Source organism: Pipistrellus hanaki (assembly GCF_964339955.1).
Source record: "Pipistrellus hanaki genome assembly, chromosome: 13".
Lineage (NCBI taxonomy): Eukaryota > Metazoa > Chordata > Mammalia > Chiroptera > Vespertilionidae > Pipistrellus > Pipistrellus hanaki.
In genome coordinates, this window is record NC_140515.1 from 26,375,127 (window position 1) to 26,391,295 (window position 16,169).

Consider the following 16,169-nt stretch of genomic DNA (forward strand, 5'->3'; position numbering starts at 1 on the left):
CAGAGGGGATCACTCACCTCCTCATTCTCTATCTTGAGAGTGGCCAGTCTGGACTGCAGCTGGTGGTACCGCATGAGCAATTCTGTCTGGACTGGCTGCTGAGCGCTGACTTGGCACACCTGTAGGAATAACAGCCCCCACCTGCGGTCACCCAGTGTCCTCATCAGCTGTGTGGAGTTTGGGCAGGAGCAACCTCTATATATAAAAGGCTAATATGCTAAGTGTCTGACCATCAACCGGTCGCTATGACATGCACTGACCACCTGGGGGCAGAAGCTCAATTCAGGAGCTGCAGTGATGCACACTGGCCATTTACAAATTGACCTGGTGCTGACAAAGCAACACTCGGCTTCCCCCAAGTGGGACACAGGCCCCACCACCACCCTGGAGCAATAGCCCACCAAGTCACAGCCGATGCTGCTGAGATCCCATGGCACAAAACGTGGCCCACTGTCCAGCCCAACCTGGAAAAGGTCTCTGTGGGCACTGGGTAATGATGTCACATAGCAACACCCAGTTTCCTCTCCCTAGTGACAACTAGCCTCCTTGCAGTTTCTTCAGCCCAGGAACATGACTTGCTTTATAGCCAGGTGGAAACATTTCACACTTTAACCAAATGTCTGTGAAGCATTTCCCCGTGCTTCGTCTCATTTGATCCTCACAGAAGTCCTGGAGTAAGTAGATAGGAGACTTGGTAGAATCCTGTTTTCTTTTCATTAGCCAGGAAATGGAGATTTAGAAAGTTTAGAAACTTGACCTGACTGAAAAGAAGGGATGGTGGACCTTAAAAATGACTTCAGGTTTTCTCACTGCACAGAATATAGTCAAACACTGCTGCAGTTAAATATTTTACCCTGTATTCTTCCTGAATGATCTACAATAATAATCAGCTTCATATTGATATTTACTGCTGTGTTCTGACAATTACCTGAAAGAGAAGTTGGGGTGCTTCACTGGGCTGGAAAAAGTTTAGCTACATCAGAAAGCAGGTCTAATTAAGCAAGTTTATTCTATATCTATAAAAGGCTAAGTTGATTCTTGCATGTGCGATACATAAAAGCTCTCGCTGGTGCCAATCACATGCGTGTTTCGATCTGTCATTGTTGTTAATTTGGTTGACACTTCTACTATAGAGAAAGGGCGAATAGTGATATTAAAATATTTCTTCTAATTAATTTTTATTTCAATGTGCATGAATCTGTGCACCGGGCCACTAGTCACTAATATCCCTATCAGATGCTGAGGAAACAGGTGTAGAGAGCTTAAATGACTTGCCATAGGTAACACCACCTATAGCTAATAACACCTGATGGGAACCAGGGGCCACCCTCTCTAATTGTAAGGTGTGGCCTCTCAGTTATGGTCTTCTACACTGTGCCCTCTTGAGGGTTTATTAAGCTCTGACATAACTAATCTCATAAAGTGAGACTAGTTAATTTCCAGGCAGGATATTATGGTAAGAAAGCAGCCACTAAGAGAAGCCAACGGAAAGAACAATGAATGGGGAACAATGAGCCAGGTGCTCCTATTTCTCAGCAGGAAAATGCTTCAGAGAGGCAACTGTGAGGTGATCACCTCTCACAGACCATCTTCCCCAGCAGGTAGATTGGGTGAGAAATGGAGGAGAGAAAATGTGAAGAGAAATATTGTTTTCCCTACATCCATTCCACCCGGGGCTCTGTCACCACCTGCAGTCTGAGCTACCTGGGGTGACTCAGCTGGCTCTGTTTTTACTAGTTATTTACCACTAACTAGGCAACCCAAACTTTGCAGTCATCAGTAGTAACCATGAGGTCAGAACTTTCAAGGCCAGATAAAAGGGTTGGACATGAGGGATGGGGCAGGTGTTGCAGAAAGCCCTACACAGGACTCTCCTTTGCAAATGAAGAAAGTGAGTAGAGCCACCTGGAGGGTCCAGCAAATGCTCTCTGCTAAGGAGCTTCCTTGTCCCTTCCCACCAAGCAAGTTTAGTGGATGGCCCAGCTGAGCTCTCACAAGATCCAGAGGCTGGTGGGGTCTTGTGCACCATTGGTCTGGGTCCCCCAAACTCCCATGTGCATGGGTGGATATGTCTAGGTTAGGGGTGTCGAACTCAATCAGAGAAGGGGCCAAAATCTAAAATCCAGCCTAAATCGCGGGCCGAATGGTTTACTGAACAGTCATAAACTGACAATGTCATAAACTGACAGCAGAGTGCAGTGATGACAGCGCGGTGCGGGCCACATTGCAAGGCCTGGTGGGCTGGATTTGGCCCGCGGGCCTTGTGTTTGACACATGTGGTCTAGGTGGAGGGACAGGGACCACTAGGATAAAGTTCTGTGCACATATCCCTGAGGTAGAGATAATGGAGATGGGGAGACAGATATGATGTCTGGTGGCTATTCTCTTCAGTTCCAAGACTAAGGCCTGAGCCCCAGAGAGAAGGGGGAACTATTTGCGTAAAGGATTTTGTGAAACTTGGGTAACTAGAGTGCTTCTTTGGGGCCAGTGGCCAGTACCTTATCTTCCTTCCCACCCCAGAATACAGTAAGAATCCAAGCAGCACCAGCACTGAAGGAAACTCAGTTGGTGAGTTTATATCTCCTGTAGTGGAGGGCAGGCAGTGCTCTCAAGAGGACATTCGCCAGAGAAGCTGTGATGAGGCCCAGCCTCCAGTGATCAAAGGGAAGAATGTATGCAGGTATACGACTCTCTTTAGCTATCCTAGAGTAACTGGGGGTGAGGGGGGCAGATTTTAAGGAGCACTAAGGTTCTGCAATTCTGTGGGTGGAGAACTTGAGCCAGTAAGGTTAAGGTATTAGTGGTAAACTCCTTGTCTGGGAAAGCCCTTGAACTAAGAACTTGGCCTCAGGCCTCTGAGACAAGCATGCTGCATGTGGATTGGGGGCTGCATGTAGATTGGGGAGATTGGGGCTCCCACCAATGTTCTGGGAGCACGTGAGGGAACAGACAGAAGCAGTCTCAAGCATGGGCTCCTGGGAGGAACCTACCTCATCCCCCATGTGGGGCTGGAACTCAAACTTGAGTGGAGGACAGAAGACCTGGTTGTACATGTCCATGACCGTGTGCTTGTCACTTCTGGAATCCAGGTTGTCCACTGCATTCTCAATAACATCCAGCCCCTCGTGGCGAGAGGTCTCCAGGTTGTACTCGGCTGAGAGGTAAGTCCGGAAGGTGCGGGCCAGGCTGGCATGAAAGCCCAAATCACAGCACTTGGAGACAGGCACACAACAGAAGGGTGCAGGTGAGGGCTGTGATGTGAATGTGGGAACCACAAGTATTTTCTGTCCCATCATGATGACCTTTCATTCCATAGTCAAAATCTTTCACCCTGGGGGCCCTTGTGCATTTTGGAACCCTACCACACAAATCACATTAAACCCTTCAAGGGAGACTTGGGGATTGCAATTTGGGCAACAGCAGAACTTCCCTCACCTTCCCAAATTCACTACATTCTTTCTCATCTCCAGGCCTTCTCACAGGCATTCCCTCTGCCAGGCACACTCTTCCTCTCTCCTCCTGCCTAAACATCCTTCCTTCAGGTTTCAGTTTAGAGGTTACTTCCTCCAGGAAGTCTTCCTTGATGTTCTCTTCACTCAGAGTTTACATCTGATGTCCCTCTCTCCAGTTCCCTCATTGTGACACCTGCCCCGTGGCATTGTGATTGCCTGTTAATGTATCAGGGTTATACAGGGTAAGCTTCCTGAGGGCAGAGCCACTGGATTTTGTCTACTGTAGCACCTCAAGACCTAGAAAGAGCAGCTGCTCAATAAACACGAGAAGCAGTCCCAGTTCCGACATAGGTGACACCTGGGGGTGCTGAACATGTCTGTACCATCCTAGGAAATCCCTAGGGCATGAACTGTGGACAACCACTTCTGTATCCCCAAACCCAGCCAAGGGCCTGGGCTAGAAGAGGGTACTTGGCAAGTGCATGCTGAATATGCCTGCCAGACCCAACTCTGTAGGGGCTGCAACAGGCCCACTCCCACCCACAGAAGTAGAAACCCATTTCCCAGACCCCACATGCCCACCACCCTTCCCCTCCACCCTGGACCATCAGCAAAGGACAGGGGCCAGCCCCTCCTTCAGCTGATGATCTGCACCAGCCCGGTGTAGGGCCCTTCCAGTCCCAGATGCCAGGTGCTCACGTCTATCAGGTCGGAGACATCGTGGATGTAGTATTTGCTTATAGCTGCGTTGGTGGCAGCCAGATTCAGCAAGTAGTCATTCCGGGCCTTCGTGCACTTCAGCTTGTTCTCAGAATACTTTGCCTGCCTCTGGAAGAAGAAAAGAGTAGGTGTGAGAGCTGAGCCACTAATGGCAGGGATTTAGGTTTTTTGTTTGTTTGTTTGTGTGTGTTTTTTGTTAATCCTCACCCAAAGATATTTTTTTCCCATTGATTTTTAGAGAGAATAGTAAGGAGGGAAAGAGGTGAAGAGAAAAAGAAACATCGATGTGAGAGAGAAACATAAGCTGGCTGCCTCCCACACATGACCAGGTTGGAGATCAGACCTGCAACCCAGGTATGTACCCTCGTCTGGGAATCAAACCCATGACCCTTGGGTGCACGGACTGGTGCCCTCACCACTGATTCACAGAGGCCAGGGCTGGGGTTTTCTTAATGGTCACTCCATGATTAAATGCACTGTACCCCTCTGGCATACCTTACTCTATATGCCAGCTGAGTAAGATTTGGGCTCTGTACTCAAAAAGCTCACCTTCCATTGCCCACATGTAGCCAATGACAACACTATTCAATAAGCAGCTGCCTGTTACTGGCCTCTACCAGAGCTTATTTTTTAAAAAAAAATATATATATATATTATTGATTTTTTACAGAGAGGAAGAGAGAGGGATCGAGAATTAGAAACATGGATGAGAGAGAATCATCGATCAGCTGCCTCTTGCACACCCCCTTCTGGGGAATGTGCCCACAACCAAGGTACATTCCCTTGACCGGAATCGAACTTGGGACCTTTCAGTCCGCAGGCCGATGCTCTATCCACTGAGCCAAACCGGTTTGGCCTACCAGAGCTTATTAATAAGACTTCCTGAGGCCTACTCACCAGCACCCAATGGCTGTCCAAAGTATTGTGATGGCCCCTTGTGATCTCCCAAGCCCCTCTTTCTCTAAGCTCTCCCTCATTGCCAGCTCTCTCTGCCCATCCTTTAAAAGGCCAACTTCATTCATGCTTCTATTCCAACTGATTGTTCTTCCTGCCTGGCAGGCCATCCTTCCAAGTCTCTGTGTGATCTGGTACTTCATGTCATGTCCTTCAGGTCCTTACCCAAGGTCTACGCTGTTCATTTTGTGGGACTGACAAAATGGTCAGATCAGACACTGATGGCAGCCTTGTTTAAAATGTTGCCAGCATCTCCACCATACCTCCCTCCACCCTCTATCCCTTTGCCCTTTTCAATTTTTCTCGTTTATTTAATCTTTTTTTTATTTTTAAGACTTTATGTCAGTTTTTAGGTCTATAGAAAAATTAAGAAGATGGTGCAGAGACTTCTGATGTGCCCCCGCCCCACATACATACAACCTCATCCATTACCAACAACCCCAGAATAGTACATTCACTAACTATTACCCAGAGTCCACAATTTACCCTGGGCTTCCCTCTCAGCATTTTCTATGGGTTTGGACACCATTAGAGTAGCACACAGACTAGTTTCCCTGCCCTAAAAACCTGCTGTGCTCTGCCTTTTCATCCTTCCCTCCCTAAAACCTCTGGCAACTCTTATCTTTTCACTGTCTCCATCATTTCACCTTTTCCACAATGTCATATGGTTGGAATCATACAGTATGTATTGTTTTCAAATTGGCTTCTTTCACTTACATCATAAGTGCTTTAAGGTTCCTCCATGTATTTTCATGGCTTGCTAGCTCATTTCTTCTTTCTTTTTTTTTTAAAATATATTTTATTGATTTTGTACAGAGAGGAAGGGAGAGAGATAGAGAGTTAGAAACATCGATGAGAGAGAAACATCGATCAGCTGCCTCTTGCACACCCCCTACTGGGGATATGCCCGCAACCAAGGTACATGCCCTTAACCAGAATCGAACCCGGGACCTTTCAGTCCCCAAGCCGACGCTCTATCCATTGAGCCAAACCGGATTCGGCTCATTTCTTTTTGGATCTTGTACATTTAGTCAATATTCCATAGTCTGGATTTACCACAATTTATCCATTCACTTACTCAAGGACATCTTGATTTCTCTGTTTTTCTTCAAAAGCACTTCTTACTGCCCAAAATTATATTTTTTACTTCTTTGCGTTCTTGCTGATTTTCAGTGACCCCCACTAGAAAGTAGACCCTGTGAAATCAGGGACCCACTCTGCCTTGCTCGGCTCTGGACCTGTAACACCCAGACCAGTCCCTGCACAGGGCAGTCAGTCATTCAGTGGTTTTCATGGGCTGTCTGGGTGTGAGAGGAGGAGAGGCAGAGCAGGCAACCCAGGGGCAGTGTTGGCGAGGAGTCCACCTGTCTCCCTGGGGAGCTGCTCCTGTTCTGGGCAGCTGCAGGAAGGAGCAGAGGTCATGGGTTGGAGAGCTGTCCCCTTACTCCTTTCAGACTAATGAGTCCCACTGCTGGGTAAAAAACAAACAAACAAACAAACAAAACAAAACAAAACAAAACAAAAAACAGCTCTCCCTAGAGTTTCCTCCTTCATTTAGACACCCTTAAATCTTCCTTATTCCAGACTGATTCTAGCTTTTTAGTAGAGGTGTCCCCAGAGATCCCCTCTGACCTTTCTTTCTCCAGGGACCACTTATTCTGGGAATTTAAAAAAAAAAAACATACTTCAGGTAATTACTTCCTATACCAACCATGCATCCAACCCTCACCAGAGAGTTTTGATAACCCTGACCAGTTTGCAGGGGACTACTCTGACGCTGAGACCATTTTTAGCCCTTTATGGACTCATAAAAGTTTGTACCTGGGAGGGTAGTAAAGGTATCTTAGTTTAAGTCACCCATTCTATAAGTGAAGAGATAACTGAAGGGGAGAAGTAGCTTTTCCCAGGGCCAAATGGCTAATTTACATACAACTCTGAACAAAAGATTGTCTCTACTTCTGTAGGTGGGAGTGGGCCTGTGCAGCCCCTACAGAGTTGGGTTGGGCAGTCATATTCAGCATGCACTTGCCAACTCCCAGCGAGTATTCTCTCTACCCCTTTAAATATCCCTCCATGTTGTTCTGTAATTCCCTGCCTGATTGTCTTTTTTAAAATATATATATTTCAGAAAGGAAGGGAAAGGGAGAGAGTGTTTGAAACATCAATGATGAGAGAGAATCATTGATTGGCTGCCTCCTATATGCCCCTAAATGGGGATCAAGCCCACAATCCAGGAATCCTGATCAAGCCTGATCAGGAATCAAACTGTGACCTCCTGTTTCATAGGTCGATGCTTGACCACTGAGCCACACCGGTTGTGCTAAATACTTTTTTGTTTAGTATATTCACAGAGTTATATAATCATCACTATTATCTAAATTTAGAATATTTTCATCATCCCAAAAAGAAATCCTGTACCCATTAGCAGTCACTCCTTATTCTCCTCTGCCCCAGTCCCTGGTAACCACTAATTTACTTCCTATCTCTATGGATTTGTCTCTTCTGGACATTTTATATAAATAGAATCCTACATGTATGGCCTCTTGTGATTGGCTTATTTTACTGTTTCCAAAATTTATCTATGCTGTAGCATGAATCAATACTTCATTCCTTTTATGACTAAACTAGAGGCCTAATGCCTAAAAATTCATGCACTGAAGGGGGGTCCCTCAACCAGGCCTGCTCCCTCTCACAGTGCGGGAGTCTTCAGGGGTGGGAGGCAACCTGGTGATCAGGGGAAGGCGATGCCCCTTTCACACCTCTGCTGGCAGTGCAAGCCTCGGCCGTCCCTGGTTACCTGAGCCTTGGGTGGCCCTGGGTGGCTGGGCAGCTGCCATCTGAGGCTTGCCTGTGCCTCGAGCCAGTTCTGAGTGGCTGGGGGGCTGGAGGGGCTGGGGGACTCTGGAGGCAGACACCCAGCTTTGCTGAGTGCCTGCCGCCCTGGCAGGGCTGAGGGGACTGGGCACCGCCATCTTGTGGGTGTGGGTACGTCCATCTTTGAGGGCGGGGCAGTCAATAAGCATATTCCCTCCTTATTAAATAGGATAATATTCTGTGTGGACAGGCCACATTTTATTCATCCATTCTTCAGTTGACAGATATTTGGGTTGCTGCCACTTTGGAACTATTATGAATAATAGTTCAATGAACATTCATGTTTAAGTTTTTGTGTGGACATATGCTTAAATTTCTCTTGAGTGATACTTAGGAGTGGAACTGTTAAGTCATATGGTAACTTAGTCTATGTTTAAATTTTTGTGGGATTGCCAAAACATTCTCCAAAGTGGCTGAATCACGTTACCTTCCCTCCAGCAGTGTCCACAGGTTCCATTTTCTCCACATCCTCTATCAATGTTTGTCATTGTCTGTCTTTTTATTTTAGTTATCCTAATGGATATGAAGTGATGTCTCACTGTGGTTTTGATTTGCACATCCTAATGACTAATGATGCCAAGCATTTTTCATGTACTTACTGACCACTCATACATTTCTTTGGAGAAATGCCTATTTAAATACTTTGCCCATTTTTTAATTGAGTCTCTGTCTGATTATTGTGGAGACCATTTTTCTTTGCCTTTAGTAATTACCCTGAAGTCTTATTTTATTTGCTTCTGGTTACTTTTCCTGCTTAACTAGGTCCTCTTGGATCTTGTTCCCACTCAATCTCCTATAATTCTTAAGAGCTGTAGGATCATATCATCATAGAATTCATCTCACTGAAGCCTAAATAGACATCTGGCAAATGTTTGGCACATAGAAAGAGCTCAGGAAATGTTTGCTGATTCCACAGACTGAATGACTGCAGATGATTCAACAAGAAATCATAGATTTTCAAGAAGAAATGAACCTTAGAAGTCGCCTAGTCTAGGATGACAGAAAAGCAACTTGTGCACTGCCCCTATATATTCTGGCCATGGCAGACATTATTAATTGATCACAGCACTATTTTTTAGCTAAAGGCGGAAGACAGCTCATGACCCTCAACACAGAGCTCTGGGTAGCCACTACCAATCCATCAGAGTTGATGTGAGAGGGGAGAATTATCTGCCATCACTGTCAGATTTAAAAACTGAAGCTCAGAGAAGCGTAGCAGCTGTGGCATTTTCAAAACTCAGTCTACCTGACTCCAGAACCAGAGTACTCCTCTCACCATATCCTACTGAGGCACTTCCCAGCACTGATACACAGCCATTCCAACCATCTACCTCTGCTTTGGCAATGGCAAATTGGAATGGTTTTTCCCAAATTCCCAGTGCTGGTTGGCATCCCAGTGCTGTTCCCTCTTGTTGGGACACACTCAGTCCCAACCAGTCCCCAGACACCTAACTGACCCCCAGAGCAAGCTCCCGCCCCTCACTAATGCCTGTGCTCTGGGCTATGAGTCTCATCACAGTTCAACTCTCTTATCAGCTGAACACATCTTCCACCTGTTGACCCTGGCACAAGCCAGACCTGCCTCCTTCATGACACTGACCTCCGAGAGAGCAGATGTGGGCAGCATTATTCTACCTTCACAAACCCCAGGGTGCAGAGAGGGAGGCCAAAGCTGTCAGGGAGCATGGACCCCAGGACCCTCACTCGCCTTCTCCTTCATCTTCTCAATCTTCTTCACGGAGCTGCGGCGCTGGGGCCGGTCGTCGTGCCGGAGCAGGTTCATGCTGAGCTCTCCCGCCTTGTTGAACTGCTTCTCCTCCTGCTTCTCAGCCTCCTTCAGCTTGCTCTCCGCACTGATGCTCTCCGCGTGGTACATGTGGTAGGTTTTCATGACCTGGGGACACACAAGTGCAGGAATCAGCAGGCTGTTAGGGCCCAGCCTGGGTGGCTCTAGTGCTCTCGGCCCCCTAAATTCTGTGCTCCAGTCTGCTCGGCCCTTCCTCTTCCCGTGACACGCTCTGAACTCCCATAGCTCCTTACTTCTGCAAAGCTCTCTGAGGACTGGACATGATGATTGTCAGTAGCGGCTTCATAGTCATCATAATCATTGTCATCATCACCATCATTAAGTCCTTACTAAGTGCCAAGAATGGACTAGCAAAGAGAAAACTTAAAAGGGCAACCACAGTCCCCACACATTTGGGGTCTCAGAGATGATATGGAAAGTTGCTGCTCTCTCTAGCCTCCCAACCATAATTGTGTCCCTGACCCCTCCCCCAGGGTCACGGGGAAAGCCCCTCCTCCAGTACTCTCAGAGCATCCATGGGACCATCCTTCTTACTCACAAATTATTTTCTCAGCTGTTTCATTAAGCAAAATTGGCCTACAAATGACTGTTCCCTAAAGGAGTACTATTGGGTAACTGAATACATCTAAATACATAGTCTATGCTCTCTGAACTAAATTCATATAAAATGAATTCCTGTAAAGCATATTGCCCTTAGCTACTCTGTGTCCATAACAAAAGTTAGATATTGTTATAACAAAAGGATTTTTGAGTCAGAGGAAATCCTAAATGTCTTCTAATCCGACTACCAAATTTTATAAACAGGGAAACTGAGGCCCAGAAGGTCCTCCAAGATCAGTAGTGGTATCAGCATAGTCTCCAGACTTTACATCCATGTGGCCAACCCCACAATCAAGGTATATAGCACTTCTATTACTCTGAAAGAGCCTGGTGCCCCTACACAGTCATTCCCTACCCCAGACCCAGGCAATCACTGATTCACTTTCTATCACTGTAGAATTCCATTTATATGGAACCACAGAGTATAAACCCTTTTGGGTTTACCCTCTTTCACTCAGCATAATTTTTTTTCAGATTCTCCCATGTTGTTGCATGTATCATAAGTTCTTTTTTATTGCTGAGTAGTACCCCATAGCATGGCTATACCACAATGTGTTTATCTATTTTTTGTTTGCTTGTTCATCCTCACTCAATTATATTTTTTTCATAGATTTTTAGAGAAGGAAGGGAGAGAGGGAAGGGGAGAGAGAATCATGGATGAGAGAGAGAGAGAGAGAGAGAAAGAGAGAGAGAGAGAGAGAGAGAGAGAGAGAGAGAGAGAGAGAGAGAGAGAGATTGGTTGCCTCCCACACATCCCTGAAGGGCTGGGGATCAAACCTGCAATCCAGATATGTGCCTTGACTGGGAATCGAACCCTTGACCCTTCAATGTGCAGGCCAATGCTCTAACCACTGATCCACCCGTGAGGTCTGATTATCTATTTGGATGTTGATAGTTATATGTATTGTTTACAGTGTTGTAAAGCTGCTATGAATTGTTCCTGTACAATTCTTTGCATGGACATATGTTTTCATTTCCCTTAGGTAAATATCTAGGAGTGAAGTGGAGAGTCATATGGTAAGTGTATATTTAGCCAAATTAGAAATCTGGTCTCTGGCTTTTAATCCACAATGTTTCTAACATATCATACTGTTTCCTTAATTTATTCCAATTTTCTCATCAATGAATACTCTTGGCAGCCTTAAAGCAATATCCTGTCTCCTGGTCCCCAACTAAAAGTACATTTTTTCTTTGCAATATCAAGTTTATGATCATATCTCTATGCTAAGAAATACAAGAAATTTCTGGAATCAATGGCTCCTGGGCCTTGTTTATTCTCTCTGTCCTTTGGCTAATTACAGCAGCTAATAGAGCAGAGGCTTCTACGAGGGCATGGGGTGTGCTCCTACCTAGCCAAGCCCTTCAGGGAACTTGGAATGAAATACTGGCCAACATTATAACCTAATATATTCTCATTTACAGTCTTGTGAGGTAAGTTTATCAGAATGAAGATTTCTTCTGTGACTCTCACCATTAAGTCACAACATTGATCTGTGGTTCAGAAAGTTCCCTTTGCCAGAGGTCAGGAGTCAATAGGGGCAACATCTATTGTACAACATGGTGGGTAGACATGTGGACTCTGGGCCCAATTGTCTCGGCTGAATCCCGAGGCTGCCATTTACAAGCTGTGCAACCTTGGGCACGTCCTAACCTCTCTGACCTCCCTCCTCAGCTGTAAAATGGGGATAATAGCACTGACCTCTGGTTTGTTGTGTGGACCTAAGGAGTTAATATCTGAGAACATTACCTGTTGCAGGGTTAGGAGCATTAGCTGTCACCATCACCATTATCACCATCCTCTCTGTTTAGGCTGAGGGTTTCAAACTTTGAAATCACTTGACTTCAGGGAAATGTTTGTAAATTCTAGAGAACACCTACTCTTGTGAAAAAATATATATTCTATGCCATGTTTCTCCCTCCTTCTTTCAACCTGAAAATCTCCCCAAATTTAAAAAAAAATAAATGGATAAAAAAATGCAAACATTTTTGTGTGTGTGGATCTTGGTGAAAAGAACGCTTGTCTGCATTCCACCCAATTTATTATTATTGTTGTTGTTATTATTATTATTGTTATTATTATTATTTTGCTTATTTGCAGTTGCTCTAAAACCTCTAGAGATCCCCTTCTTAATGATTTCACCCACCCATTTCTACTCAGTGGATTTCCAAACTCAAGGGGCCAGAAAGTGTGCTGGATTGGTGCATTCTTGACATCTAGTGGCCAAAAAGAAGGGCTGCAGGCTTGTGAGTAACCAAGGCAGTTGGCTATTTTTAACTATCTCCTTTGTGCAATGGCTCCAGGAATGTGATGCAGCTAAAAGTTGGCAATGCCTGCTCAAGTCTGCCTCCAGGGCCCTGCCTTTCCCATTCTTGACTATTTCCTCTATCCTTCCACATTGAAAGATACCACTGCTTTCTTTGCTTTTCTGCCATGGCTCTGGCGATGTTCATTTCTGGACTCCACCCTTTCTGGGTTCAATCCTTCCTGCTACATCCATTTTTTTTTTTTTTTTTTTCACTTCAACTGCTGAGGTCTGCTTATTTCAGCACTAAATCTGTCTTTTGTGTTATGTAGTTCAGAGGAAAACAGAGCATTCTATTTGCATCTATATCTTCTTGTGCAATCATCCATGCATCTACTCACTCTGGTTGAGAGGGGCAGAAATAGAATATTGAGGACCAGCTATAATTATAAGAAATATTGCCAAAACCGGTTTGGCTCAGTGGATAGAGTGTCGGCCTGCGGACTGAAAGGTCCCAGGTTTGATTCCGGTCAAGGGCATGTACCTTGGTTGCGGGCACATCCCCAGTAGGGGGTGTGCAAGAGGCAGCTGATCGATGTTTCTCTCTCATTGATGTTTCTAACTCTCTCTCCCTCTCTAAAAAATCAATAAAATATATTTTAAAACATATTAATAATACTCTGTTAACCATGATTGTTTTGTTCTGATTGAAGAAGGCACAGTCTAACCTGGCTGGGAGTTGCACCTGGGACCTGGGAGCTCACCTGGAAGTGCAACCCATCCTCCCCATCTGGGAACTGCCTATCATCATCAAAAGATTAACAACCTTAATGCAGAAACCAGAGCTGCCAGCCCTTTGAAGACCTCCAGCCTTTTCATACTCATAGGCCTTTGCAAGTCTCCAGCCTGCATTACCTGTATACTGCCCATCTAGCATACCTTTTGCCTACTTCCCATGTAATTATTGTCTTTCTACCCAATATAAGCAGCTGGCTAATGGTGTGGTGCAGAGCAGATTTTTGTGGATCACCTTCTGCTCCCCCCTACTGCTGGCAGTCTTGGAATAAATGCTCATATATGATTCAGCTCTGTCTCTGAATTGGCTCAAGCCAAGATCCTTTGATTGTCTGGTTACAGGGTCAGCACCCCAGCAGGGTGTTCTTAGTTTCTCACATTTTCCTTTGCCTAGTTTTTTACTCTTCCTGAACCATAGAGCACTTTTTCTGCTCTTCAACAAGCCAAACTTCCCAGTGCAGTCTTTGAACTGCATTCCCAAACCCCATGTTTGGAGAGCATAGCCCTGACAATGCTGGAGCCATATGCTATGTTGAGCCATATGCAATGCTGGAGCCATATGCTATGTATCCAATTGGTAATTCCTGATCCCAAGAATATCAGGGACTGGATGGCCCGGTGACTTATATCCAACAGCCGCCACAAAAAAGTTTACCTGGGGCCTCTCTGAGTCAGGTCTAAGTACTTATACCCAGAATCCTCTAGATAAACTGAAACATAGGAGTCGATGAAAGGTCCTTAGTTCATAGCCTAGAATATTCTGCTCAATATTGTCAGTCTAAGATATGTTAACTAATACTTAAATTATCTGTTACTTCAAAGTTTGTAAACCTCTCCTTTTATTATCTCCAAGGAGTATTTCCGTTAATCCTTATCCCAAATCCTGGGAGGCAATGTGATAACAATAACAATAGCAGCTGACTTTTACTGAGCATTTACTACCTACCAGGATTTTATATATAGTAACTCATTTATTTCTCATAAAAAAACAACAACACCCTATGAGATGGGTACCATGTAATCCCTACTTTATAGAGGAGGAAACCACAAAACAGGAATGAAGGATCCTCTACCCCACAGGGACCCAGGAGGCCCAGCTTTGAGACTTAATGCTCCCACCACTGCTGGGTGACCATGGCAGAAGCTTGTCTTCTCTGTGCTATTGGTGAAGACCAGATGAGAGGTAGGTAGGAAGATGCTTTAAAAAGTATGACTGTAAGACTATAAAGTGACTGGTTGACAGCAGTGCTGGGCTGGGAAGGGAGCAGCATGGATGCAGGCCTTTAGCCAAGGCCCAGCTTCCAACCTGGGATCGCTAAAAGGCCCCTCAGAGGCACACACACACACACACACCCAGTTTCATGCCCGATGGGGGTTCCTGTCCTGCCCTCTGGACTCTATCAGAAGGGGGCCTCAGAACAAGGCTGAGATGCACCATGTAGGGATATGTTCTTGGACCCAGATTAGTTTCATAGGTGCTTGGAAGGCCCTCCAAAAATCTTGGTGAATTAACCCCTCACTGAAGGAAACTAAAGCCCAGAAATAGCTAGTGTACTGTTCAAAGTTAGATAACAAGTTGGACAGTCAGGCCTTCTTAGCAGTGGGCATTGTCTTCTTTGGTAATCACACTGCCTTCTGTTGTGTACACTTTGCCTTTGACATCTTCCCAAAGCCTCGGGAAAGTATCATGAAAACAGGAAAGTATTATCTGCACAGCCCCTCAGATGCTCTTTTACATGCAAACAAAGGTGAAGGCGATCTGGAAGTTGACAGTATCAATAAGGGGACACGCTGAGGCAGGATATGGATCAGTTGTTAGAAAACAGGTTTTCAACAAGGTAGTGCAGGTGTGCTTCCTATACCCCAGGGCCATCCCTGGGTTATCCTAGAGTTGTGTGGGGGAGACCCTGAGCTAACACATGTCAAAGACATCCTTGAAAGAAAAGAGAAGTGCCTAAATTTTAGTTGACCACCCACACTCTGTCTGGCCTACATTCTCCATAGAAGTTATCATCACTATTTTAGTTATTTATTTTGCAGGTTTATAAACATCCCTGCTAAAATTAAAGTCCAGGAGAGCCAGATCCCCATTTATGATCATATTCATTATATTAAAGTGGAGATAGATACCCAGCAAGTATCAATATATGTCTGCATGAATAAGTGAATGAATAAGAACTGGCCTGCTGAATAGATGGATAGGTGGATGGGTAGATGGATAGATGAATGGATAGACAGATAGGAGGGTGGATGGGTGGATAGCTGGATGGATGGTGGGTAGATGGATAGGTAGGTGGGTAAAATAATGGATATGTGAATAGAAGGGATGGAAGGAGGAGAGGAGGGAGAATAAAATAGGGGAGGTATAGTTTTACTGCCTTCAATTTGGTAAATATAATTGGGGTGGGGTATGGATATACCTTTAATAATCACATTTTTATTGAACAGGTTATTATAAGCTAGGTGCTATACTAGGAAATACCATGGTGTGAAAGACAGATAGGGTCTCTACCCTCACAGAACACACCCTCTAGTAGGGATACAATTATATAAGTGATTATCACACAGTGTAATAAGTATATGATGAGGGAAGTACAAGGCATTTAAGGAATGCTTCCTGGAGAAGAGTAGCTGTTAGCTAGGTGAAAAGGGCATGGAGTGGGGGTAGGGTTGGGTGGAATATTCTAGATAAAGGGAGTAGTGTGTGCATCAAGCCCAGGAGCA

General features: G+C 45.2%; 1 protein-coding gene and 1 long non-coding RNA gene across 11 annotated transcripts in view; one reads left to right on the forward strand and one right to left on the reverse strand.

Annotated features, from left to right (window-relative positions):
* Positions 1-16,169, reverse strand: part of SRGAP3 (SLIT-ROBO Rho GTPase activating protein 3) — a 219,584-nt gene that overhangs the window by 52,650 nt on the left and 150,765 nt on the right. For all 10 annotated transcript variants that reach the window (XR_014796611.1, XR_014796612.1, XM_084901918.1 and 7 more), the window contains exons 5-8: positions 9,709-9,894; positions 4,152-4,280; positions 2,991-3,212; positions 18-119 (exon numbers count right to left, since the gene is read on the reverse strand). Coding sequence is in view for 8 of the 10 variants with exons in the window: in XM_084901918.1 (XP_084758044.1) it covers positions 18-119; positions 2,991-3,212; positions 4,152-4,280; positions 9,709-9,894 (639 nt within the window). In the remaining 2 variants the exon portion in view is untranslated. The remainder of the gene's footprint in view (positions 1-17; positions 120-2,990; positions 3,213-4,151; positions 4,281-9,708; positions 9,895-16,169) is intronic.
* Positions 2,087-16,169, forward strand: part of LOC311631662 — a 263,842-nt gene continuing 249,759 nt past the window's right edge. Inside the window, exon 1 of the long non-coding RNA XR_014796619.1 lies at positions 2,087-2,285. This is a non-coding gene — a long non-coding RNA (uncharacterized lncRNA). The remainder of the gene's footprint in view (positions 2,286-16,169) is intronic.